We start from the raw sequence: 25,937 nt of genomic DNA, 5'->3' as shown, positions 1-25,937 counted from the left end.
TTTTGTAAGCAAGTAGTTTTTAAGTGAGGTGGGGTTCATAAGACAAATCAGATTCCTGAAAGGGGTACAGTAGTCTAGAAAGGTGGAGAGCCACTGATTTAGACAATCAGCTAGCAGTAAGTGAAAATGATTGCAAATGCCAGGCACAAAAAAAGAAGTAATTGCACCCATTTTGAAACTGTCCCATAATGTCTTCATTGCTGAAACACCACCATCAGACTCCCAATAGCTGCCAGATCAACCTCTAAGAGTAAAAAAAGGTCACTCCTCAGACAGCAAAACGATGTGCTGCAAAAGTTACTGTAATAGAATGTTATCACATGATCTCCTTCCTGTTATGATCATCCTGTTGCTTTTGCTGACATGGCTGCTTGTGTGATTACTAACCTTTACACAGACAACCCATAACTCTAATCAGTCTAGCTCCTCATACACATTTAATACCAAACACACTCAGTTACTATTGCACGTAGGCCACACGTTTGTTTTACTTTATCACATAACATTAACTGCTATTAAAACACTCTTAAAATATTATTTCCATGTACTGCACATAGACCCAATTTGTTTCTTTCCTGAACTAAAAATGAAACAACTGCAGAAATTTGAAATGAACTTTTTGAACTTTGAAATTTGAACTTTTCCAAACATTGATACAGCTGTGCTTCTGCAATGAAGTTTTGAACTGATGTGAACTGTAAGAAAAACAGTAAATGTATGTAAAAGCTATAAGCATTTATTTAGGAGTCATTGAAATGGGGCATATTTAAGATGATTCCATGTCTGTACTGGTTGGACTTAACAATTCAGGGAGAAATTGTAGTTTGCATTCCTTGTCCTCTGGTTCAAGTGATGGATGGGGTTTATTAGGAAATGAGTTACTAAAGTTATTAAAGACCTCGGCATCAGGCAATTGTTCATCTTGGTTATGCTTAGGGTTGATCTTGTTCCTATGTGTGATGGGGTGTCCACAGCACACAGGACTGGAACGGGTTAAGGTGTCCAGGTAGGCCAGTTAACTCCCTCGGTTGCACCTGGAGGAGGAGCCAGGGAGCAGAGGTTGATTAAATGAAGTTCAGCTAGGCTGGAACAGGAGGGGCCTGTAAAATCCCAGGAGCAGAGAGGGGCTGCAGCACCCCATGGGAGAAGAGAGATACCTAAGGGGCTACAGCAGTGGTTCTCAAATTTATTTGATCATGCCCTCCTTCTTTGTGTCTGTGCTCTCCTCTGCCCAGCTCTGAAGGCAGAACAGGGAGTGGCGGCTGGTGGCCAGGTACCCAGCTCTGAAGGCAGTGTAACCACCAGCAGCAGTAAGGGTGGCAATGCCATACTATGACGCCCTTACTTCTGTGCTGCTGCTGTCAACGGTGCTGCCTTCAGAGCTGGGCACCAGGCCAGCAGCTGCCACTCTCCAGCAGCCCAGTTTTGAATGTGCACATTTTTTTTTTCCCTAAAGCTTCTCATGCTCCCCAGATTGAGAACCTCTGAGAGGGTAGTCCATGGTTACTCCCTGAGAGGAGGGAGTTGGGAGGCTGGGGAAGCCAGGAAGGTATAAAAAGGCTCAGGGGAAAAGCAGCAAGGTTGGACAGTGCAAGCTTTAGCTGCTGACCAGAGGGTCCCTGACCTGGAACCCGGAGGGCGGACTCAGATTCCTCAATGAGCCACTGAGGCTATGGCACAGGCCAGGCAGAGCACAGCAGACTGCCTGGAACAGTTTGCCCTTGAAAGACTTCATTTCCCCACCCCTGGAAGGGGAATATGTATGGTGATGCAGCTGGAGGGCTGTCACAAAGAGGAGGCTGCAGTTCCTGAAGTGAGAGGGGCTGCAGGGCAAGACAGGATGGGAGAGGACATGGCCAGAGGGTGCAACGCCTGACGGAGCTAAGGATGGCCAGGAGGAGGTGCCACCAGCAGTGAGTGGACCCTATCACACTAAGGCAGAGGTCCCCAAACTGTGGGGCACACCCCATAGGGGTACACAGAGGAACATTCAGTGGGGGGGATGGCTGGGGCCTGGTCCAGCCCCCCGGGGGGGCAGAGAGGGAGCGCCACCCAGGTCTGCCCGGAGCCCCAGCTGCTCACCATGCCCGGGGTTCCGCTCCCAGCTCCTGGCCCTGCCCCAGCTGTAGCCCCACTCTCGGTCCCCTTACCCTGTCTGCATTTCCCCCCGAACCGTGGCTTAGCTCCTACCCCTGGCTCTGGGGTGGGGTGGGCATGGACCAGTTTGGGGAGGGGACCACTGCACTAAGGTTAAGGCCTAAATTGAAACTCAAGATGTGTGCAAAGGAAGTGTAAACTGAGATTCCTTTGTCTTTTAACCACTTTTCTTGCTTCTGCAAAAAAACCCCAAACCCCCAGGAAGCTTAAATCAGTTAGTAGTGCTTATAAAAGCTTATTGATGTTTGTTTTTTACCTTTAATTTTTCCTCACAGCAGTTTCTACTTATTACTTGGTGTTATTTTAGCATGTACCATATGCTTGGGTCCATCCAATGCATAAACAGAGATAGACCTGCCCCCAACATAGGCCCCAATCCTGCAACGTGTTGTGCATAGGCTGAGCCCTGGGCTGCATGGAGCCTGCTGAAGTCAAGAGAGCGCCGCCATTCCAGCACAGGGGCCGGCCCACATACAATGCATTGTAGGATTGGGGCCTTACAAGCTAACAGAAACTTGAAACACAGGCCATTTGCTTCACACAAAATGGAGCACGCTGCCACCCAGCTCTTATTTAGGTTTGTCATTCATAATAACAATACTTTGCACTGATCCAGTCCAGCGTCTTCCACCAGAGACGCTCAAGGCCAGCTCCCTGCCACTGCCCCATTGGAAAGGTGGCTGGGGAGACAGAGAAAGGCTAAGGAACATGCTCAAGGCCACACCCTGCAGTGAGCACTTGCAATGGAGCCAGAAGCTGGGTCACGCAATTCCCAGGCCCGCTCTCTCTGTGCCCACTCCCATTGGCTGGGATAAGGTAGAGACAGAGCCCTGAGCCAAGCACTACGGCCAATCAGGGCTGCGGGGGGGGTCACATGATGTTTAGCTCCACCCACAATAGCAGGCTACTTTTTACTTATAGAACGCCTCCGACTCGCGCATGCGCACAGTTCCCGCGCCGCAGCCCGCCCTTCAGACGCTGGTGGGCTAATTTTACTGCTGTGGGAAATCTCGTGAGACTAGAAGGGAAAGTGCCGCGAGACGTGCTGCGGGACGGCGCGGCGGTGACAGAAACAAAGTACGGCGGTTCACACGCGCCGCCGCCTCTCCCCCTTCTCCCCCCTTTCCACCAGGCGCGCGCGCGCGCGCGCGATGGCCGCTCAGCCCGCGCGCTGGAGCCCCCTCGAGCAGGAGCAGGACCGGGACGTGCGGGCGCTGATCCGCCGCCTGACCGGCCTCCGCGAGGCGCAGGGCGGGGAGGAGCCCGGCGGCCGCTTCCAGACGGCGCTGAGCTTCGCCTGGTCCAACTTCAGGTCAGGGGCCGCGCGCTCCGGGTCTCGCTGCCCCCCCGGGGAGCCAGGGGCGGGGCGGCTCCCTCAGTGCTCGGTGTGTGGGGCCCGCCCTGTCTGCGGGCGGGCGGGGGGGGACGGACGGGGCCTCCACCCTCCCCCTCCCCCTCCCCGGCTCGCTCAGGCTGCCGCCGTCGCGCGGGCGGTTCCAACGTTTCTGCGCTGCCGCCTTCACGCTCTGGCACGTGTCAGGCCTCCCTGCGCTGCCGCCTGCCAGCCGCGTACCCGGCCAGGCGCTCTCCTGGCAGCCCCCATCAGTCACCGCTGTCTGCTGCGCCCGTGGCACAGGCCCCGGGAGCGCACCCGCCTGTTCTCCCTCAAAGAGATCCGGGCTCAGCTTCATCAGGCGGGACCGAGTTACCCCGGCTTGTCAGAGGAGCAGTGGCTGCCCTTGAGGCAGCTCTCAATCTCTTGCTGGCCACTGTGTTACAGTATTAGTCTGTTGGCATAAAATAAGCTGCTTTTTTTAGTGATTTCGGACAGAAACTATCAACATGACGTTCAAGGCATCAGGTTAGGGAAGAGAGGGAATAACACCTATTGAAATGAGCAAATATTTCAAACTGAGCATTGTCAGATAAAACACAACCAGTCAAGGTCTGCCTTGATAAGTGCACTTTTCTCTCCAAAAAACAGACATGCTTTTGACCTTAAGGCATGTGAAATGAGTTCAACATAGCCTTTATTAATCTGTAATCTTAAAAAATTATAAAGGCATAGTCAATTTAATCACTCTTCCATCTGAATTGTTTTATGAATTGATACAAATGGCATGTAGCCTCTTCAAATTATTGTGATCTTAAGAGGGAATTCTCCCACCCCCCAATTGACAGCACTTTTATGTAGTCAGTTTCACTCTTTCCCACCTGTTGTCAACTAGTCCCTGCTTCTGCAAAGATTTATGCATGTACTTAATGCACTCTGAGTAGCTCCATTTGAAGTCAGGGGGAGTACATACAGTGCATAAAGTTAAGCACATGCCTAAATCCTTGTAGAATTGTAGCATGTCAGTTTCTCCCTTGTTGAAAAGAACCTAAAACATCAATGGGGAGTAGACTTCTAAAAAAATAAAATTTCAGAGTTGCTAGGAACATTATTATGAGTCTACTGTCCATCTAATGAAGTAGATATTTGTTTTAAGGGTGAAAACCATAGTAATCATGCATAACTATGGATTGAAACCTAAAATTTGTTCAGCTTTTTTCAGGAGTGTACTGAAGTTAACTTTTTATCTTACATATGAACTTCTTACAATATGTTCATTACCAAACTGATAGGCTGTTATTGTGATGATGTTTTTGGTGGTAATGATGTGAGAAACAATTTAACAGGCTTATTTAAAAGTTAACAGTTACCATTATTCAATATATGACATCAAATGAGATGATACCTGCCAGAATGTTTGGCATGTAGCAACTGCTGTGTAGTGTAGGTGTTTACAAGTGAGGCTTCTTACTGTTTGTGTAAATCTAATACTTTTAAGCGAACATTAGCAGCGCATTGCAGATCCAGATTGCAAGCACAGTACTTGTTTATCTGCTTAAATAATAATGCTCTTCAAATAGTTATCAAGCATCTACTAGTCAGAGGCAAAAATAAAACACAGTGTGACAGAAGGGTGCATCAACATGGTTTAGGTACAATGCCCGGGTAAGAAGCCCAGCCCATCACCAGCTGCTGGGAAGGGTGCTGGTATTCTTAATAGGATACTGTTCCTTGATTCCGTTTGTGGATCTCTGCTTTCTCTTGCTCCATGCCCACCTCAGAGCCTCCTGTTTAGCTTGTGTAATGTGAATAGTAGGGATGGGTGCCACTCTGTCTTTCCTCCAGCCTCTTGACTATTGCTGGTGTCGTCTCTGCCAGTCTACTATCCTGTGCCTCTGTTTTTGAGTCCTCCTCCAATATTAATATGTCCAATTCTTTGCTGTTCTGTTTCTTATAGATTTCCCAAGCAATAAGAGTGATTTGTGTCACTTTCTGTTGCTCGCAGGGTTAGCAGAATGAATAGCTGTTTTAAAACCAATCATAAACTTTTACATTTTACTTTGCTGTTCAAAGATATTATCTTAAGTGACAGAAAGTGAACTGTTCCATGTTAGACTCAGTCTTAGACTTAAAGACAGCACTGCACAAATTCCCAGTTGGAAGGCTATCTTCATAACTATCAAGATAGAACCTTTTTTAAACAAATGGTTGTTTAAATTCTGCACAAATCGATGATTTAGGTTGTCACGCTCATCAAGGAAAGCTTTGTGCTCACCACTGGCCAAGAGGTAGGTGAGACTATGTTTCAAGTTCTGGGCAAACTTAGCAGAAGTACAGAGTAGCCTATTATTAATTTTACTGAATGCCTGCCTCCCCCCCGTTCCCATAAAATCAGACTTATCCATGTGGATCCAGTCATTTATATATGATGGCTAAATGTAAGTTTCACCACATTTTGCCATCCTAGGCATTAATTATAGATGTTTTTCTCATGAACAGTGAAATATAAAGTAAATGTTTGGTAAATATTTCTCTTGTTTTTTTAAAACTCATATAGAGAGCAATATTATCTTTGAATTAATCATGTTTTGAATATTTAACAAAGAAAATTTGTTCAACTGATTATGGTGTTTATATATGACTTGACAAATGAGGTGCTTCACTTGTTAACCTATAGGTTTTTTCCCCCAAACATTTCCTTGCACAATGCAAAAACTGTATTCTGTTTTAATTTCTTATCTAGATTTCATCGATTTCTTGATGTAAGCAGTCACAAAGTAGAGAGGACAATAGAGGGGTACGTTTGTCTTATTTTTACTATGTTGATTAATTCTGTTCATTTGAAGCATTCATTGATAGGATTTATTTATTTTTAAATCAGAATTCATGAAAAGCTGATTGTTCATTCAGACCTCAGTAAAGCTGCAAGCTGGAAAAGACTAATAGAAAAGTTTCTGAACTCACCACTTCTGAGCACTGAAGAAACAAAGGTGTGTAACTTTTTCTTCTTTGTTCTAATTTCTTTGCATTTATCCTGATGCTGGTCACTTTGTAACAGTTTTAGACCAGAAAGTACAAATGAGTTACATTACTACTAAGCTATATGATTGCTACTCTGTGAGCTGATTTTTAAAATTATAACCTACCCTCTCCCTATTACTAAAATATGTATTTATTGGGCATCTATTACCATGTGTCTGGGTGCACTTTTCATGGCTTAAATTTTATCATTAACATTGCAGATAAGAGGCATAGAGCTCCATTCTGAGTTGCATGAACATTTTTGATAGGACAGAGGGGGAATCTAGTCGGTCATCTTAAATAAACAGGATTTCATAGTTTTCAGTTGAAAAACTGTGTTGAGTCCCAGATCAGTTTATGGCTTCTGCTGGATTAAAACTGTGTGCTCTCACTTGGACCATGTCACTCTGGTTCCAGTGTGGTTGTTTTGAACCTGTTCTAGTTGACCTTTGAAGACTGAAAGCTGCTGCTGTTGTGAAATGCAGGCCCCTGAGCTGGCTAGAGACACGCTCTATGATGTCATACTATTTAGTAGGGCTGTGTGTTTCCTAATGCCTGTGCTTAGACCCTTAACTTAATTTCTAATTTAACTGAACTGTGACCTTTCTTTGGACTGGTTTAGATTTCTCAATGTTGGAAAAAGGAACTACTATACAGTAGCAATGTAAATGCACCCTGAATTGCTATACTTCCCCTCTGGAGATTTTCAATGTATATGTACTTTTATTTATGTTGTTTTTAGTGATTAAAGTGTGATCCAGTCTACATGCTCAGAAATGTCAGGTTGTATTTAGCACTCAGCAGTGTTGTATAAGGTAATTGCGGTGACCTTTAGCAGTTGCTCTTGTTGATGAGTGAACTTGGGTGTCTCAAAGATGATTTTGTAAATAAAGTACTTTGGCAGATTCTTGTAAGGAGAATGGTGTTAGCCTTAAAAAGGACTGTGATATTGTAATACAGCCTGGTGCTTACCAGGCTGCTTTTCTACTAATTTGATTTATGCTATTTTTTCCCTCCTATTCTTTGCCTGTGGCACACAATAGTTTAGTCTCCTGAGGGTAGTAGTACTTTGGTCTAATTTTAGTTGTTGGGTTTATGGTGCAGATAACTGGGTGCTGCTGGTGGTCTGTAATGCATAGGAGATCAAACTAAATGGTCTGGTGGTATCTTCTGGCCATAAACTTTTACTTTAATAGAAGTGCATGATTTCCTCTTAGCCCAGAAACAGCTTTTAAAAGGTATTTTTTAAATAAAAAAAGGTCAAAATATGTAGATGTCAGAATCATTAAATGGTTCCATTCACAAAGGGTGAGTGGCTGCTAATAGTCCTGTGTAATCATTGGCTGTATAGAAGAAATAAGTTTACAGAAGTCATTTAGAGTAAATGGATGAGGAGTCCTTAAACCTCATGTAGACTTTTAGTTGAGGTGCTTTAATTTGTCATGTTTAGCATAATTTAAACAAGAATTTTAGGTGACTAGATTTTCAGTTTGTATTGGAACAAAATAAGTAAATTAGGATATCCATTAATTTGAGATGAGCTGTGAGGGCTAATACTACACACTGTGGCATACCAACATTCTAGTCTGTTCGTTTCCTAAAGTCTTTTAAACCATTTTATTCCATTTATTGATTTTTTTTTTCTTGTGTGTTTTTAAAGACAGATGCTCATTACGCCATACTATCTCTCTTACTGTGCTTGTCTGATTCTCCTTCCAACACCAGCTATGTGGAAAAGCCAAGAGATAAAGAAGTGGGTAGGTTACAAGATCTTTATATTTGAAATGAAAAACATATAGACAAGTGACAATCTGATAGGACTTTTTTTCCCCTTTACAGTCTTATAACATCATGTCTTAATTCATTTCGAGATCCTCTACTGGTTATCTTTTGTGGGTTTTTAATCTTGTATCTAATTTACCTGTACATCTAAGACACACTGGAAACTAGAAGGCTTGGGGGTGGGGGAAAAGGTTAATGTTGTGACTTTCTCATCTGGGTTGCTCATTCAAATCCATCCCCGTTGGTTGCTATCTGAGGGCCATTTGGTGTGTTGTTTTTAAATGAGCCTGTGATCTCTCTTCTGTTCCCACAAGTGGGAAATGACTATCACAGTTAATACCCTCTCAGCAGAGGGGCCAGTGAGTGAAATATTCTGTCACTTGTGGAACCTCTCTGTGATGTTTGATGCATATTGGTGAGCCTGGAGGAAGCTTTCATTACTGCTGTATCTGCTGTGTGAGTAAATAAAGGACTTCACTTTCCAACAGTGTCTGTCCTGACCATTTCATTACACTGAACTGAGCCAAAAATAAAATCTATCTAAAACTAGTAACTTTGTATGTAATTTCACATAGGATAGTTATGCAGTAACTTGACATAATACAGTTTGGTTATTTCCGTAATCTTTTCATTTTAAGTTAAAAATACTGCTTTTCTGTTCTAACCAATTTTAAACTTGGCAACATCTAGTTATCCACTTTAACTTACCAAGAGTTAATTTTATGTAGTCTCCCGGTTTTGTAGTAATGTTGTACGATTTCCCTGTGTTTCTGACTATAAACAAAAGGTGGTAAATTTACTAGCCCCAGTGGATCAAGAATAAAAGGATGAGAAGAATGGAACACATGAGAAAAATGTGTTTGGGATACCACACATCCTTGTGGTATTCATTTGCAATGCTGAAAAATAGCCATTTAAAAAAAAATGGTTTGAAACAACATTGTAGTCTAGAAACTGGGCGGGGGGGGAGAAGCCACGTATCTTAAAATTCTTTTTAGAGTGGCCTCTGCACCTTTCCACTCTTGGAACGCACTGGTGATGCAGCTTGGACTGCATTGTCAGCACATCCCAAGAGTGTGAACATGCAGAGGTCATCTAAGAAAATTCCAGTTACAAGTGAGTAACCTTCCTATTGGATTAAAGTATATTATGTTATATGGTTTGTGTGATTATTATTTTATTTTAAAAATATTTATCTATAGCACTATGGTTGTACATATTCTTTTACACAGAAGGAAAGACAAGTTACCTGCCCTAAGTAATTTACAATCTGGTTCCCTGATCCTGCAAAGACTTGTCCATTTGTTACTTTTTTTAAATCTACACCACGAAGAAAAACCCATGGCACTGAGTCACAAAGCCCAGGTCATTTGGTGTATCTCTTGTCAGTCTGCACCTTTAGAAAAATTTCCAAGTCTTGTTATAGAGGAAGTTGGAAATAAGCACAAAAATATTGAGTCTCACTTGTACTCCTTTTAGAAAAGGAAGAAGAATTTGACTGGGGAAAGTACTTGATGGAAGGTGAAGAAATTGATTTTGGTCCTGACATAGACACACCAGTAAGTAATATCTTAAAAGTGACTATGTTCTTACAGACAGTATATATGATATTTAGGATTATAGACGTTCACAAAAGCAAATAATTTATGGCTTGTTGATGTAGGGAGCTATAGCTATGGCAGGGCACATTCTTTCTAGAGCAGTGGAGAGTCAGGAAATCAACTAATGTTTTAGATCACAGAAAGGAGGGAGGCTGTATCATGGTGGACAAAAACAATTGTTTAGATTTTTTTTATCAGTTTTTTTATTACAGGTTTATTTTTTTTAAAATGTCAAATTCTAATTTAATTTTTAATCTGTTAAGGCCTAAATTTACTCTAATCTGTTAGAATTTTTTCTATTTAAATTATTGTATTAAGCAGTACATGCTTGCTGCTGATGTTTTAAATAGGGTCAGACCACTGAACTGGTGAAAGTCACTCCGTAAGCACTTGGAACCAGAGTTAGTTGAAGTGTTAAACCAGCTTTTTACTGCATTAGCTTCTTCTGCAGGTGCAGAAGCCTATTTTGTTCATTTCAGATCAATGACAAGTAAATCCAAGGTTAAGCTAATTGGGAGTTGGAAAAAGCCGGAAAGTTTGTTTGTCTCTTCCAGTCTAAATAAAAATCAGGTGTTAGAGGATGAGATCTGCTATTTCTAAGATTTGAAGGACATGATGATCGGAAACAATTAATTCAATTCACTAACTACAGACAATATTTTCTTTGTTTAGATAAATCAGTCATTTTGAAATTCAAAATGTATTTTTATAAACTTTGATCAACTTTTTGTCTTATCTATCCAGCAGGTTTGAGTTTTTATTTAATGAAAAATGTTTGTGCATTTTGATTGAATTTCCATCCAAATAGAGCTTAACACAAATCACATGTAAAAAAAAAATTAAACAGTAAATAAGAACATAAAGAATCCAAGAATGGCGATACTGGGTCAAACCAAAGGTCCATCTAGCCCAGTAGCCTGTCTGGCAAGAGTGGCCAATGCCAGGTGCTTCAGAGGGAATGAACAGAACAGGAAATCATCAAGTGATCCATCCCCTGCCCCCATGGCAAACAGAGGCTAGGGACACCATCCCTGCCCATCCTGGCTAATAGCCATTAAAATGCATCCTTCGCCATTTTTGAACATAAGTAAAAATTAAGCATCTAAATAAATGTAAGTTACGTTATATAATTGCTTCAGTAAATGTGTATAGATAATGTATCCTAGTTAGTGTATCCATGCTGCACCCAACCCTGACACAGTGCAAGGGCTAGTCCTGCCCCAGAAACACCCCAGGGCTCTGCACCAGGTGTGTGCAGGCACGCTTAGCCCAGCAGGATCCAAATGTGGAGGGATTTAGTGTGCGGGGGATCCAGGTGTGGGGCAAGAGGGTTCTGTGTGGGGCAATCTGGATGTGGGCAGCTCAGTGGGGGGGTTCGCATGCATGGGCAATGAGACTCTTTGGGGGGAGGGGGATCCAGGTGAAGGTGGTTGGGGCTCAGTGCAGGGGGGGGCGGTCTGGTTGCTGGGGGAGTGGGACAGGGGTCCAGGTGCAGTTGGTTGGGGGTCTGGATGCTGGGGGCTCATCGGGGTGGTCCAGGTGCATAGAGGTTGGGGCTTGGTGAGAGGGTATGTGTGCAGAGGGTTCATGGGGGTGGTGAGGCTCAGCGGAGGGTCTGGGTATGGGGGTCTGAATGCACAGGAATTGGGTGGATGGGGAGGCTGCTCCCCCTACAGTGACCCCTTCCCCTGTGGCTGAGGAGCAATGGAGACAGGAAGAGCGGGGGAAGTGAGGTTGTGGGGCCAGGGGAGGTTTCTGGGGTGGGGTGCGTCTGACCCGGCCCTGGCTGCTCCAAGCAGGGGAAGTGTGCTCCTCCCCAGCTCAGCTGGGACTAGCAGGTGAGCCTGATACAGGGTAGGAGCTACTGGCTGGGACATGCTGGGTGCAGGGGGGTGTCTGGGTGCGGGGGACGAGGTTTGGGAGGTTGGGGTTTGTGTATGAGGGGGTCCGGATGCATGGGAGTTGGGTGGATGGGGGGGTGGGTCTGACCTGGCACTGGCCGAGGCGTCCCCAGCACCACCCTGTCCCCCTACCACCCTGTCCTGCAGTGATTTACCTCTCTGGGGCTGCTTCAGGCACCCGAAACGATGCACCTGCCCTGTAGGTAGCTTCCCTTTGTAGTCACTCTTGTAGCTTCCCTTTGCTTCCCTGTCAGAAAAACATTTTTCTGAGGGGAAGGAAAGAAATCTGCCGTGGACATGAATTCTGCGCACGACCAGTGGTGCAGAATTCCCGTAGGAGTAAGATATGTAGAAATACAAGGTCACTGCTCGGAAAAGCTTACTATTTTGATGATGTCTGTAACTTAACAGTTTGGCTCATGTTATAAAATAAATTTTGGGGAAAAAAATCAAATGATTTTCAGGGTTCCTTTTAGTTTCCCTCTTGCCTTTTTTTTTTTTAGTGGAAGACAGAAAGTAGACATGTTACATTGACTTTCCCTGCCAAGAAGGACTAAGTATACTTCCTTTCCTCAGGCACATTACACTAAAAATATACTTGGTCTTGTCATACTTGACAGGATTGGTCTGAAGAAAGTGAAGAGGAGGAGGATGCTCAACAACCTCTGAGCAGGGAAGACTCTGGCATTCAAGTAGACAGGACACCACAAGAAGAACAAGACCAAAACAAGAAAACAGTGTCTCAGGTCACATGGAAAGGTTTGTTGTTCAAAATTCTCTTCATAGAGGGATCTCATAAAAAATGAATTCCAAATAAATGATTCTCACTCATATGTAGCTACCTAATTCTTCCATAGTTCTATATTAAAGTGCTCTGGTATTGTCACTATAGTTAAGGTTTTGAGTTTGGTTATGTATTATAGTTACTCTTATCAGAGTAAAATGGTAATGCCTCATTTGTGTGTAATGAAGGTTTGATCCAATTTCCATTAAAGTCAATGGAAAGACTTTCATTTATTCCTATGGGAGTATGCACACCAAGGCTGCAGTAGGGATAAATGCACATCAGATAAACACAACTTAAATATATCTAGACATAATACAAAGCTTGTGTTATTAAATGTTAACACTGAAATAAAAGCAGATATTAAGAAAAACATTTGTTGTGTGCTTGGGTATAGTATAATTCAATGAATGAAAATGCTTGTAATAAATAGGACACTAATGGCTCCCCTTCAGATTGGTTTCAGTCGGTTTCCATGACAGCTGTGAAATTATAGGAAAGCGCACAATAGGATATTGCACCTAGAATAGAAGCTGGTTATCTGTGAGGCTCAGTGTCATGGGGGTTGGAACTAGGAAAAATAATTTGTAGGTAATGTACTGAGTGCCTAGTATTAGGGGCACACTGACTATTGGGTGAGCTTACTGGTATTTGGCACCTTACTTTGTTACCTTTAATATAGGTTTTGTATATATTGTTTCAACAATTGTCTAAAATAAAGTACATTGCCTTAAGATGGAAAAATATATAAATATTAAAATACCTCATTTTTAGGGCCTGATTTTCAAAAGGTCAGGCACCTGTGTGTGTAAACTAACTTATAATTGCAATTACCATGATTGTACATGTAATAAAGTGCAAACAGAAGTAATTAGCCCTTTAATTGAATGCAGCTGTATCCTGAAGCCAATTCATTGTTTGGTTGCTTACTGGTGAGACTTTTTTGTCTTTTATAAGCCCTCCTTATGTAAATGAAAATCCTTCACTGACTATCAAATGTCTTACCAGTGGGTGAGCCTGATGCGCGCAGCTGGCTGGAACAACATGTGGTTCCTCAATATTGGACAGGAAGAGCTCCTCGTTTTTCTCACAGTTTGCACCTACATTCCAATTTAGCTGCTGTCTGGTAAGAAAAAAAGAACACTTACATGTTCACCGCTGATATTAAATAAAGCCAGATAATGGTTTAATGAATGAATAATGATTTTCATTAAGCTGTGGTACTGTTAAAATGTAAAATGTGTGTACTCTTCCAAAATATGGAGTTAACATTCGTTACTAATTTAGTTTAAAATATATTTATGTATTGAAAACTAAGTAAGTGCAAATTGAACAAAATGAGCCAGTATAATTAAAAAGTCTGCTGCAGTTTCCACGGTAAACATCTGATGAAGTGAGCTGTAGCTCACGAAAGCTCATGCTCAAATAAATTGGTTAGTCTCTAAGGTGCCACAAGTACTCCTTTTCTTTTTGCGAATACAGACTAACACGGCTGTTCCTCTGAAACCAGTATAATTTTAGCTTTTGCTTATTGTGCTGAACAGTCATAGTTCTCCCACCCCAGTAAAAATGCATAAAATGTCTTGTGTGTTACTGTCCTTCCCAATGTCAGAATTTAAAACAAAGCAAGTGCTGTTGTGTCTATCACAAATTCCAAATCTCAGTTTGGACAAATTTAGCATGTGTAGGGCAATACCAGATTGTGATTTGGTTTGTGCACACATTCACTGCCAGTGAACGTGTTTGGCTTCGTTGAATTTTGAGCTAAGAAATTGTATAAATAACTAGTCTTATCAGTGATAAAAATGAATTAAAATACTAAAAACTTCAATAATCCTAACATATTACACTAAAATCTTTTAATCTATCTACCGGTAAAGAAATCATGGAAGGTCTATGAATAATTGTAGAACTTTTCCCTATGATCCTGTATTCATATTTAGAGGTGAAGGAATTTCCATTCCCTTTGCAAGTTTTTGAGATAGCATGTGTTACTTTGAGGTGGAGGTGGGATTTGTGGGTTATTTGTGATCCAATTTTATGGTTACTTGTGACTTTAATATATTTAAAACAGCTACATGTTCTATTTGATAATCATTGAGTCAAAAAATGTATTCATCACATTACTATGTATGGTATTGGATATTAAGTAATTAAACATTTGAGTTGGAATATTAAAATTAATTTAATACTTCAAATATTTGCTAGTTAATGGTTGTTGGGCTATGACTGGATAATATTTTGGTGGCTTTTCATATTTTTTTGCCTCTAGAAAGGTTTAGAGTCAAACTCTGCTCTTGTTTACAGCCCACACAACTTCATTGAAGTCTTTGAAGTCAGAGGTGTAAATTAGAGGAAAAATGAGCCTTAAGATTACTGCTTGATTCTTATTTGTAAACACTTCAGCTGGGATTTCATTTTTTTTAATTATAGTACATTTTCTTCTTTTAGGGACCAACACTTGTACAGCAGTGATCCCTTATATATGCCAGAAGAAAGAACTCTTGTAACTGAAACACAGGTTATCCGGGAAACTCTCTGGTAAGCAGGAATCCCTGAAATACTTGCATATGAAATTTATTTCATATTAAAATGATAAAAAAAAAATCTTGCATCATAGTGTTTTTCCTAGGAGACAGATTTGCAGTTGGCTTTCAGTGTCAGAAAAGAAATATTGCTGTGTGCTTTCTTTCTAATGTGTGCACCATCACCAGTAATAAAGATTCTGTAATTGCAATTTTCTTAATAGTTTTAATGCACAAGCCAGAAAATAAGCCAGCTCACTCTTTCATAACTGTATTGACTGTGCAGTACAAAAAAACTTATTTTTGTCATTTACATTGAAAGAACTGAATGCACAAACAGAGTGTAGATTTGTTGAGTAAAAAGATGTCATTTTATTTTTCTGACTATAAAAATACTTTAAAGCTCAATTCAAGTGAGGGTTAGGAGGAAACCTCTAAAAGAAAGAGCTGAGACCATGACCGTATGTTCTGTTGGAGATGTATTTCTGATCTTCAGCAATATCGTTTACATTCTCTGGGTCACAATGGACCCATTATTGCTCTGATTCGCAGGTGACAATAGTGCCACATAATCATGCTACTATGCCCTCTATTTATTCCAAGCTGGCCTAATGGTTGCAACCATTTTTCTCTGATTTTTACATTGTCACAGTGATCTGCTCCTTTTCAGTATCAGTGCTAGATTTCTATATTATACTCTACTTAGAGCCACCTTGGAAAGGTACCTGGAAGTTTCAGCTTGTAAAAAATGCTGGCATCTCTTAAGTATGACAAGTTGCTGCTTCAGAACTTTTTTGGCTTCCAAATGCAATTTACAATGTAGGTTACAATTTAGTAAACCTTATATGGCCAGCTGAGGGTTTGCCTCTCTTATGCTGTGTCTTAACACAGCAGTAACAGTCCATCAGTTCTTGATGTTAAATGCTTAAGATATGGCTGACATTGTGATGTGCACTGGAGGGCCCACATCTTTGAAACTTTCTTCCTTTAACAATCTACCAGACATGGGTTAGTTGAGCTTCAGAGAAGTTTAAGACTTTTGTGTCCAGGTTTTTTCTTATCCTATAGGTTTGCCACTGACAGGATTTGAGGATGTTTTAATGATTTTTAATTCAAAATTTTGTTGTTGTTGTGATAATTGTTGTTAGGGATTCAGTTGTCAGGCTGGAAATCCAATTTATAAATATTTATGTATAATAATGTAAATTATCTTAAATGAATTTTTAGAATTTACAGAAAGTAATTCCCAACATAAGGCTTTTTAGGACAAAAATTTAACCTGATGTCCCATTCTTTGTGATAAGGTCCACAAATTTGTTACAATGGTGCTTCAGCCGTCTTGCAGTTTGGGGGCAGAACCTGATTTGCCAGTCATTTTATGATACCAGAAGGTTCCTCAGTTTTCCCCAATCAAAATTTAACCTGGTTTCAGGTTACAGTCTCCAATCAGATGAGGGTTTATTTTATTTGAAGTTAGGAGCTTTCTCTAATGAGAACAGTATTGTACTTTTAATGTAGCCAGTTAGTCCCCAAACTGTCATTCCCTAAGTAAGTTCAAGAAATATTCCTCCTCTGGTTGAGCATCAAAGTCCTGTCTTTAGGAGCATTAGCAATCTCAAGGCAGAGTAGTTACATCTCCTGCATTGAGATCTGTTGGGCAGCCATTAGTTCACCAAAGTCTGCATATTGGTAATTGAATATTGGCCAGTGCAATTTATTTCCTTTTGGTTAATTCTTCAATATGCCCTAGTGCCCAGCAGAAGGCGGAGGAGATATTTATGTATTATCTACCTAGTTTTGGAGGTCCATATTTAAAGGATGATTCTACTTCACATTCTGGAGGAACACTGCTATGAAAATCCCACTAACATATCTGTGGATTTTAGCATGAAGAACAGGAAAATTTACCCTTGCTTAGCTGAAAAGATCTTTTTTTGAGTAATATGATTCACAGATCTGGCTGACCATGGAGACAAATGGATCATCCAGATTAGAGATGGAAATTGTCATCCAAGGATTTGGGTTTGTTTTCATTATGTGGAATTTAAAATGTTTTGTTTTTTCTTCAAAGTATACTGCTGCCAGTGACTGACAGGTCTAGTTCCGTTCCCAGACTGCAAGCAGGCTGAAGTACCATTGTAATGAATCTGTGGATCTTATTACTTTGAAGAAAAAATGGCCATTGCTGGAGATGGAACACTAGACTGGGGGGACTGATGACCTGAGGTTGTATGGGGAATTCTCTTTCTTAGGTGCTTGGCTGGTGGGTGTTGCTCACGTGCTCAGGGTCTAACTGATCACCATATGTGGGATCAGAAAGGGATTTCCCCCCCAGAGTAGATAGGGGAGGGACACTGCAGGGAGGGTTTTCACCTTCCTTTGCAACATGGGTCACTTGCTAGGATCATCTGAATTTATACCACCACATCAGTTCCTTGCCAGTGCAAGGGCCTCAGTTATTGGTGCACCTTGGTCCATTTTGTTCTCTACTTGTGGCACTCAGTTGTTGAGTTTCTTGAGGACTGTAGTACTTTGATCTAATTCTGGTTGTTGGGCTTGGCATGGCAGGGGCTGGGTGGTATTTAGTGGCCTGTGATTTTACAGGAGTTAATTCTGGATGATCTGGTGGTCCCCTCGTGCCTTAAACTCTGACTTTAAGGGTATGTCCACATTTTGAGTGGGGGATGATTCCCAGCTTGACGAGACATACCCATGCTAGCTCTGACTGAACTATCACATTAAAAATAGTGTGTAGCCACACTGGTATGAGGAGCGGGAAGGGTTAGCTGCCTTTAGGATAATCCCATTCAAGATTTTAGGCATGGACTCGGGGCTGCTCGTACCACTGTGGCTATATTCTGTTTTTAGCACACTAATTTGATCAGAGCTAACATGCGTTTGTCTACTGGAGCTCGGAATCACACATCCAGCTCAAAGTGTAGACCTACCTTAAGAAAGGAAATTTTCAGGTAAGCAAGACTAAATTTTCCTCTTAAGGATTTGATTTATATTTTCTAATCCATATAATTATGATGAATTTGTTTTTAAGAATGCTCATCTTTTCTTGCTTTCCAGGCTTCTTTCAGGGGTGAAAAAGCTCTTTATATTTCAGCTGAATGAGGGAAAGGTGACTGTGAGAAATGACATTATTGTAACTCATTTGACCCATGTAAGTTATTTGATCAACCTGGGTTGATTTTATTCAAATCATAATTTAATATACCTGTCTTCAGAGGGCTTGAATATTTGGGGGATAGGAAACTAAACTTCCTGTGGAAAAATAGCAGTGTTTCCACACCTGTTTTTAACTTAAGCAACACACATTTGGATTTAATAAAACAAAACTGAGTGGGCGGATGCCATAAAAGATGATAATTCAGTGATAAACATAATTTCACTATCTCTTAAATTCAGCAGTCATTTTACCTTTTATATCTCTTGGGATTTCTGGTCTTGAAAAAGGATTAATATTCATTAGATAATTCTGAAAAACCTTATTTTGTAGAACTGCTTAAGATCAGTGTTGGAGCAGATAGCAGCATATGGACAAGTTGTGTTTAGGCTGCAGAAGTTCATTGATGAAGTGATGGGGCACAGCTCAGAAAATGTAATACCTGGAACCATTTCCACTCCCAAGAAAACTACAGAACCCCCATTTAGAACCTACCAAGCTTTTATGTGGGCCTTGTACAAGTACTTCATTAGTTTCAAAGAAGAACTTACTGAAATTGAGAAATGCATAATCAACAAAGGTACAGTATAGGGGATATTTAATTTATAATAGGAAAATGTGAGAATGTTGTACAAATAAGATTAAACTATGAAAATCATAGAATCCTAGAATATCAGGGTTGGAAGGGACCCCAGAAGGTCATCTAGTCCAACCCCCTGCTCGAAGCAGGGCCAATTCCCAGTTAAATCATCCCAGCCAGGGCTTTGTCAAGCCTGACCTTAAAAACCTCTAAGGAAGGAGATTCCACCACCTCCCTAGGTAACGCATTCCAGTGTTTCACCACCCTCTTAGTGAAAAAGTTTTTCCTAATATCCAATCTAAACCTCCCCCACTGCAACTTGAGACCATTACTCCTCGTTCTGTCATCTGCTACCATTGAGAACAGTCTAGAGCCATCCTCTTTGGAACCCCCTTTCAGGTAGTTGAAAGCAGCTATCAAATCCCCCCTCATTCTTCTCTTCTGCAGGCTAAACAATCCCAGCTCCCTCAGCCTCTCCTCATAACTCATGTGTTCCAGTCCCCTAATCATTTTTGTTGCCCTTCGCTGGACTCTCTCCAATTTATCCACATCCTTCTTGAAGTGTGGGGCCCAAAACTGGACACAGTACTCCAGATGAGGCCTCACCAATGTCGAATAGAGGGGAATGATCACGTCCCTCGATCTGCTCGCTATGCCCCTACTTATACAAATACAACTGTTTCAACCCAGAGAGAAAAGAGGAGGGATACCTGAAATGAAGAGTAAACACCAGTTGCTGATACAGTTGCTGATACAGTTGATACAAAATAGTTGTATAAAATGCTATACAATATTTAAAAATTATATAAACTTGCTAAAAATGGTTATCTTTGTATATTTTTGGTTTTGCAGACAAAACGGTCACTCTTTCAATAGTAGTAGATAAGTTGTCACCTCGACTGGCACAGCTTAAGGTACTTCACAAAGTTTTCAGCACAGGGGTAGCAGAAGTACCACCTGACACTCGAAATGTTTTAAGAGCATCTCATTTGCTTAATACACTCTACAAAGCTATTCTTGAATATGACAACGTTGGAGAAGCATCTGAGCAAACAGTATGTCAGATCTTTTTATTTTATTATGACACACAGTAACTAGAATATTGTTTAACAAGTTTTTATGTGAAGTTTACCACTGAAGAATTGATTTATAAGTCTGTTAGGTCACAAATGAAGTACATGTCTTGGTCTCATCCTATTCTCCAGTTATCTACAGTATAAACCACACAATCTGCTGTGGCTGGCACTTTGTGCTCAAAAGAGACTTAGGACTGGAAATAATGAAGGTTTCTGGTTAGGACTGAAGGGCATTGAGAAAGAAGTGTGGAGAAGGTTGCAGGGTGTCTGCTTACATTTAACTGACTGCACGGCATTGCTTTTAGTTCAACATTATGTTTGGTCAAGTTTTTAAAAAAATAGTATGTACACACGCATACCATAAATATATATTTGCACAGTTCTTTAGATTGGCTTCTCTGCAGTGTATAGTAGCTATTTTATTTGAAATAGTATGTGTAATTTTGCCCGACATTTATAAAATCGCACAGCAGCTGGTGTTTACTCTTCATTTCAGGTATCCCTCCTCTTTTCTCTCTGGGTTGAAACAGTAAGGCCTTATTTGCAGACAGTGGATGAGTGGATTGTCCACGGTAACTTGTTTGATCCTGCTAAGGAATTTATCATTCAGAGGTATGGATGATGATATTGAACGGATCAAAACATTGTGGCCTACATAAACATTATAACTGTTGAAGAGACAAACTGGATGGTGGCATGACAATAATTTCATTTGATAAAACAGCTAGAAATGATCTGATTTTTTTTTAAATCCTACTTTTTTAAATCTGTCTTTCTATTTTATTTATTAAACCTAAAAGCATCAGTCATTTGTAATTAAAGATCCATGGCACTTAGAATAATTAACTTCCTGAATAAATTCCAGTTTGAGCATTTGGTCTGGTTACTTACATTTCTCCTGGATTTCAGTTGTATGTATTAGTGTAATGGCATGGCACCCGTCTCACAGGAGCACCCCTTCTGGGCAGGTGTGTCTGTGATCTTTAAATAGTTCAAGCCCTGGTATTGGGCTATACCACCAGGGTTTTCTCTCTGAAGGCAATAGTTTTGCCCTCTGGGTCTATCCTGGTCTAAGATCTCCAGTTGGGCTACTAAGTAGTTCAGTTCCCCTTCTGGGGGTTTAGCAGTGTCTGGTTGTAGACCAGTTCTCCATGGCCTATGCGGGGGATCCAGGCCCACCCACTACTCTGGGTCTCAGTCCAGGAACGCTAAGAATAGCAGCCACGTGCCACCATGTCCCTTTAGCAAAACTGCCTTCAATTCCAAGGGCCACTTCCCCATGGTCCCATCTTCACCAAAGCTTCACCCTTACCTCAGGGCTCATCTAAGTTCAGGTTCAGGAGCCAGCACTGAGTAGTCCATGGTGCTGCAGTTCCCTTTGGCCAGCCAGGAGCACTATATGTACTCCTCCAGCTCCAGCAAGGAACTGACTGTCTCTGGCTCTGCTACTCCATTTATATGGCCCTCCTGAGCCCTGATTGGCTGCTCCCTGAAGCCTATCTGTCTGCTTCCCCTGCAGCTACTCTAGGCTGCTTGGAGGACTACTGTTCTGCTCCTTTCTTGGGATGGGTGTGGCAGGACACTAGTCCACCCCATCACAAGTAGTCTCTTGTTTCTTGTTCTAATAATCTATTGTGCAATGTTAAAGTTACCATCATTCTAGAGATGACTGTGTGTCAATCACAGGTGAAGTGATTACTTTGTGTGAGTTATTCAATAAAGATAGTTGCAAAGTTCTTCACTTAGAAAGGAAAAATCAAATACCCAAATACAGAATGGGGAATAATTGGTGGTAGTACTGCTGAAAAGGATTTGGGGATTATAGTGAATCACAAATTGAATGAGTCAACAACAGGACACAGTTGCGGAAAAAGCTAATGACATTCTGGAGTGTCTGAACAGGAGCGTTGTATGTAAGACACAGAAGGTAATTGTCCTGCTCTACTTGGTGCTTGTGAGGTGGAGTACTGTGTTCAGTTCTGGATGTCATACTTTACGAAAGGTGTGGACAAATTGGAGAGAGACCAGAGGAGAATATCAAAAATGATAAGCCAGTTTTTCTAAACCTTCCATAATGGAAGACTGAGTGGGGACCTGATAAGCCTTCAAATACGTTGAGGGCTGTTACAAAGAAAACTTATCGGTTGTTCTTCATGTCTGCAGAAGATAGGACAAGAAGTAATAGGCTTAATATGCGGCAAGGGAGATTTAGGTTAGCTGTTAGGAGAACTTTTCTAATTATAAGGGTAATTTAGCTCAAGAATAGGCTTGCAAGGGAGTCTGTGGAATCCCCATCATTGGAGGTTTTAAAGAACAGGTTGGACAAACACCTGTCAGGGGTGGTCTAGACTTGGTCTTGCCTCGGTGCAGGGGACGAGGCTTGGTGACCTCTCGAGGTCCCTTCCAGTTCTACATTTCTATGATTCTGTCATTTCTATAGTGCTTTGGGATCATTCCAAATAGAAGGTGAAATATAAATGAAAGATTTATATTATTATTTAATAGTGAAGCTTTATCTTTTTAAAAGGATAAAGTGTAACGATTTTCTCTCTCCGTTGCAGAAACAAAAATGTCCCAGTTAATCACAGGGATTTTTGGTATGCTACCTACACATTATATAGTGTGTCGGAAAAGATGGAGAATGAAGAGAAAATGAGTGATAATGCCAGTGCCAGCTCTGGAAGTGATCAGGCTCCCTCAAGTAGGCAGCACACAATGGTCTCCTTTCTGAAACCAGTACTAAAACAAATCATCATGGCTGGAAAGTCCATGCAATTGTTGAAGAACCTTCAATCCAAAGATGATTCTCCATGGCAAGCTGCATCAAGAGGTGAAAATAAATTGTGTAAAATATTATTCTTGTCTGTGTCTAACAACATTTGTGTATTTAGGGTGTATTCGTGTTTCCACTGTTTAATAATCCACTGTTTTTAGAGCAGTGGTTCTCAAACTTTTGTACTGTCTGATTGTGACCCCCCCCTTATAAATTAAAAACACTTTTTTATATATTTAACATCATTATAAATGCTGGAGTTGAAGCAGGGTTGGGGGTGGAGGCTGGCAGCTTGCGACCCCCCATGTAATACCTCGCAACCCCCTGAGGGGTCCCAACCCCCAGTTTGAAAACTCCTGTTTTAGAGTATATAACTCTCCTTATGCTGGCACTGTGTGGTTTGTAACCCACATCTGATTTGAAACAACTGGTTCTGTTCCAAAACCCCTGACACACGACAATGTGAGAACTGAATTTTTACCTTAATTCAGAATTTCTTTGCTTTTCTCAGTTTTAAGTTTCTCTTAAACATTATTTTAAATTCTCTCTTGTTACTTTGTACTATTTAAGATCTTTCTTCAAACCATAAAACTATTTTCTTATTATGTGATTAATCTATTGGTTCCCATTACTAAGTAGTTCATTGGTTTAGGAATGATAGGTAATAAATAGGATTCCTGATTTGAGGAAAGCCCGTTGATGATCTGCCCAAAGAGCTTGATATAACTGTAGGCATGCTGAATACTTGGAGTAACCATCATCAGTGATGGTACACAAAGGACAGTAGTGGGAGCTGTGATGTCTATTGTCTTCACATGGGACAATATAAATTTGCTATTTGTAGGTTATACAAGTCCCTTTCTATTTAAATGTAGAGTGAGGTGACTTTGAACTGTTTTGCACCCTCTTTTACATCTGTGTTATCCCTTTTGGCATGGGAGGGTAAACTGTCATTGAAAACAAGTTTTGTATTAATAGCTGACAGTTACTTTATATCCAAAGTCTTTAAGGGTTTAATATTTTCAGAAATATTAATTTCATATTTTAGGTTCCAGTTGAGCAAGATATTTCAGTATGTACCCAACATTAAGCATATAAATAGTCCTATTAATATCAATATTTAAAGTTAGATGTGTGCTTAAGTACCTTGCGAATCACAGCCTAGATTCTATTGATGCTGCATATGGAAATATAACAAGCAAAACTGGGTTTGTGTTAATCTCCTTAACTTAGTTGTTCTAGTATAATCAACATTGTTTCTTAGAATAATATTTACCATATATTTTACTATCCATTTCAGATGCAGAAAGAAAGAGTTTGTACACACTATTTCTGGAGTCTGTGCAGTCCCGTCTGCGGCATGGGGAAGAATCTGTTCCAGATATTATTACAGAACAACAAGCTACAAAGCAGAGTTTGATAAAGATGCAGTCTATAGCAGAGAGACACTTAGAGCTGGATGATGTTCATGATCCATTGCTGGCTATTAACTTTGCTAGGTAATTGAACATCTGAAAGATAACTGATCTCACCACTGTGTTGTCAGAAGCCACAAGGCATCAACTTTTTGCTATTGCTGCTTAAAACAAACAAGCTCAGGAACAAGCCTAAAGGGGAGCACGGCTAAGTATTGTCTCAGGCATCTTATGAATGGCCAAAGGTTCATTATGAATATAAACTATTAAAATGAGTATTCAAGAACGGTTCTATATATGCCTGCTACATCTAGCAGGACTTAAATGTTTTTAGTGAAAATGGGAACTGTCTCTAGCATGGCAAATTTTATTACAAAAAAGTAGATATCATTTCTCGAATTATGATAGAACAAATGCTGTAGAAAAATGTAATATTTTTAATGTGTGTGCATGGCACATAATGTAAAATGTCTTTCATTTGAATCAACATGTTTCTTTTTGGCCTATCATCACAAAGATGTATCTTGCAAAATTCTACTGTGGTACTAACAGTAGTTTAAAACAAACCTTTCAGGAAAAAGGCCACAAAAATAATTGTTCCTTTGTGATAGGGTAATGTGAGGAAACTAGCAGAGCAGCAATACGTTGATTTTAACAGTCTTACATAGGTCATAATAGTTAGTGGTGAGAATGTTAGCTATTTATTTCTGTTACGTACCAATAGGTAGATCTGTGTTCTGGCTTTTCAAAAAGAGTTCTAATGTAACAATGGTGCCTTTAGTTCTTGGTTGTATTTAAAAGCTTTCATTGTGAAGTTAACAACCTTACAGTTTAACAGGGTACAATGTATTCTAAGAATACTGTAATTAATAGTTGAGCTATGTACATAATCTCTCTCAGTGGATGAGAATATTCTCTTAAAAGTTGATAGGCTGGTTAACTCAGTCCTTTTGTCGATCAAGACGATCTCTGCTCTGAAGTGATGGAAACCGGACTTGCACTACACTGATTTTACCCGTTGATAGCTTTTGCTGTACTGTAATGATGATTTTGACCCTACTCTGATAAACTAATTGGCTTTGGCTTACTAATGCTATGTTTACACTACAGCCTATGTCTGCAAAACTTATGTTGTGCAGGGATGTGAATATTCTACCCCCATGAGTGACAGAGGTTTCACCAACATAAGTGTTCGTGTGCACAGCACTATGTCTGTGGGAGAGCTTATGCTGCTTGCAGAGGTGGGTTTTTTTATGCCGACGGGAGAGCTCTCTCCTGTCAGCATAGAGTGTCTTCACCAGATGTGCTGCAGCGCACAGGTTTATCGGTACAGCTAAGCCACTACAGCACTGTACATATAAACATACCCTACGTGTTAAATGTCTGACTCAGAGATTTTCTAATGGTATAATATTATACCAGTTGGCCTTGGGTATTTAGTGGGGGAAAGCCCTGAGGCTACCGGAGCACTTTTCTTTGTCTGATTAAATTCTGTCCAGCTTTTGCTGAGATATATACTGTTACAAATTGCCATTTACCTTCTCTCACTTGTTTCTCTGGCAAATGTTGTTGACAATGTGCCAAAATAATAATTGGACAGGAAAATTTTAAGGCCAAGCTGCCGTTGCTGCCACGACAGCAGGCAGTAGCATGTGGTTCATTAGGAACACCAGGTTGCTGCTAGAGCTGCTGTAGCAGGGTAGAGGGAAAGGGAAGAGAAGAAAGACATATTGGGCTCCCCCTTCTCCCAGGTCGTCCCAGTGACCCATGTCCTCCACTGGAGGACACTATATGGAAACACCCACCTTCTGGTGAGG

General features: G+C 40.9%; 1 protein-coding gene across 5 annotated transcripts in view; it reads left to right on the top strand.

The window, feature by feature from the left end:
• The first annotated feature begins 3,220 nt into the window (after positions 1 to 3,220).
• Positions 3,221 to 25,937, top strand: part of TUBGCP5 (tubulin gamma complex component 5) — a 48,912-nt gene continuing 26,195 nt past the window's right edge. For 3 of the 5 annotated variants that reach the window (XM_073353301.2, XM_073353291.2, XM_073353282.2), the window contains exons 1-14: positions 3,221 to 3,469; positions 6,234 to 6,287; positions 6,372 to 6,480; positions 8,172 to 8,268; positions 9,773 to 9,852; positions 12,416 to 12,554; positions 13,588 to 13,705; positions 15,031 to 15,120; positions 18,180 to 18,273; positions 18,610 to 18,856; positions 19,709 to 19,911; positions 20,429 to 20,544; positions 22,494 to 22,762; positions 24,006 to 24,204. In XM_073353301.2, the coding sequence (XP_073209402.1) occupies positions 3,309 to 3,469; positions 6,234 to 6,287; positions 6,372 to 6,480; positions 8,172 to 8,268; positions 9,773 to 9,852; positions 12,416 to 12,554; positions 13,588 to 13,705; positions 15,031 to 15,120; positions 18,180 to 18,273; positions 18,610 to 18,856; positions 19,709 to 19,911; positions 20,429 to 20,544; positions 22,494 to 22,762; positions 24,006 to 24,204 (1,976 nt within the window). In that variant the 5' untranslated portion in view covers positions 3,221 to 3,308. Of the gene's footprint in view, positions 3,470 to 6,233; positions 6,288 to 6,371; positions 6,481 to 8,171; positions 8,269 to 9,772; positions 9,853 to 12,415; positions 12,555 to 13,587; positions 13,706 to 15,030; positions 15,121 to 18,179; positions 18,274 to 18,609; positions 18,857 to 19,708; positions 19,912 to 20,428; positions 20,545 to 22,493; positions 22,763 to 24,005; positions 24,205 to 25,937 lie in introns of those variants that run through there. The other 2 variants (XM_073353318.2, XM_073353311.2) reach the window with 2 other exon arrangements.

This window comes from Lepidochelys kempii, chromosome 1 (assembly GCF_965140285.1).
Source record: "Lepidochelys kempii isolate rLepKem1 chromosome 1, rLepKem1.hap1, whole genome shotgun sequence".
Taxonomy (NCBI): Eukaryota; Metazoa; Chordata; order Testudines; family Cheloniidae; genus Lepidochelys; species Lepidochelys kempii.
This window is presented reverse-complemented; position numbering and strand designations above follow the sequence as displayed.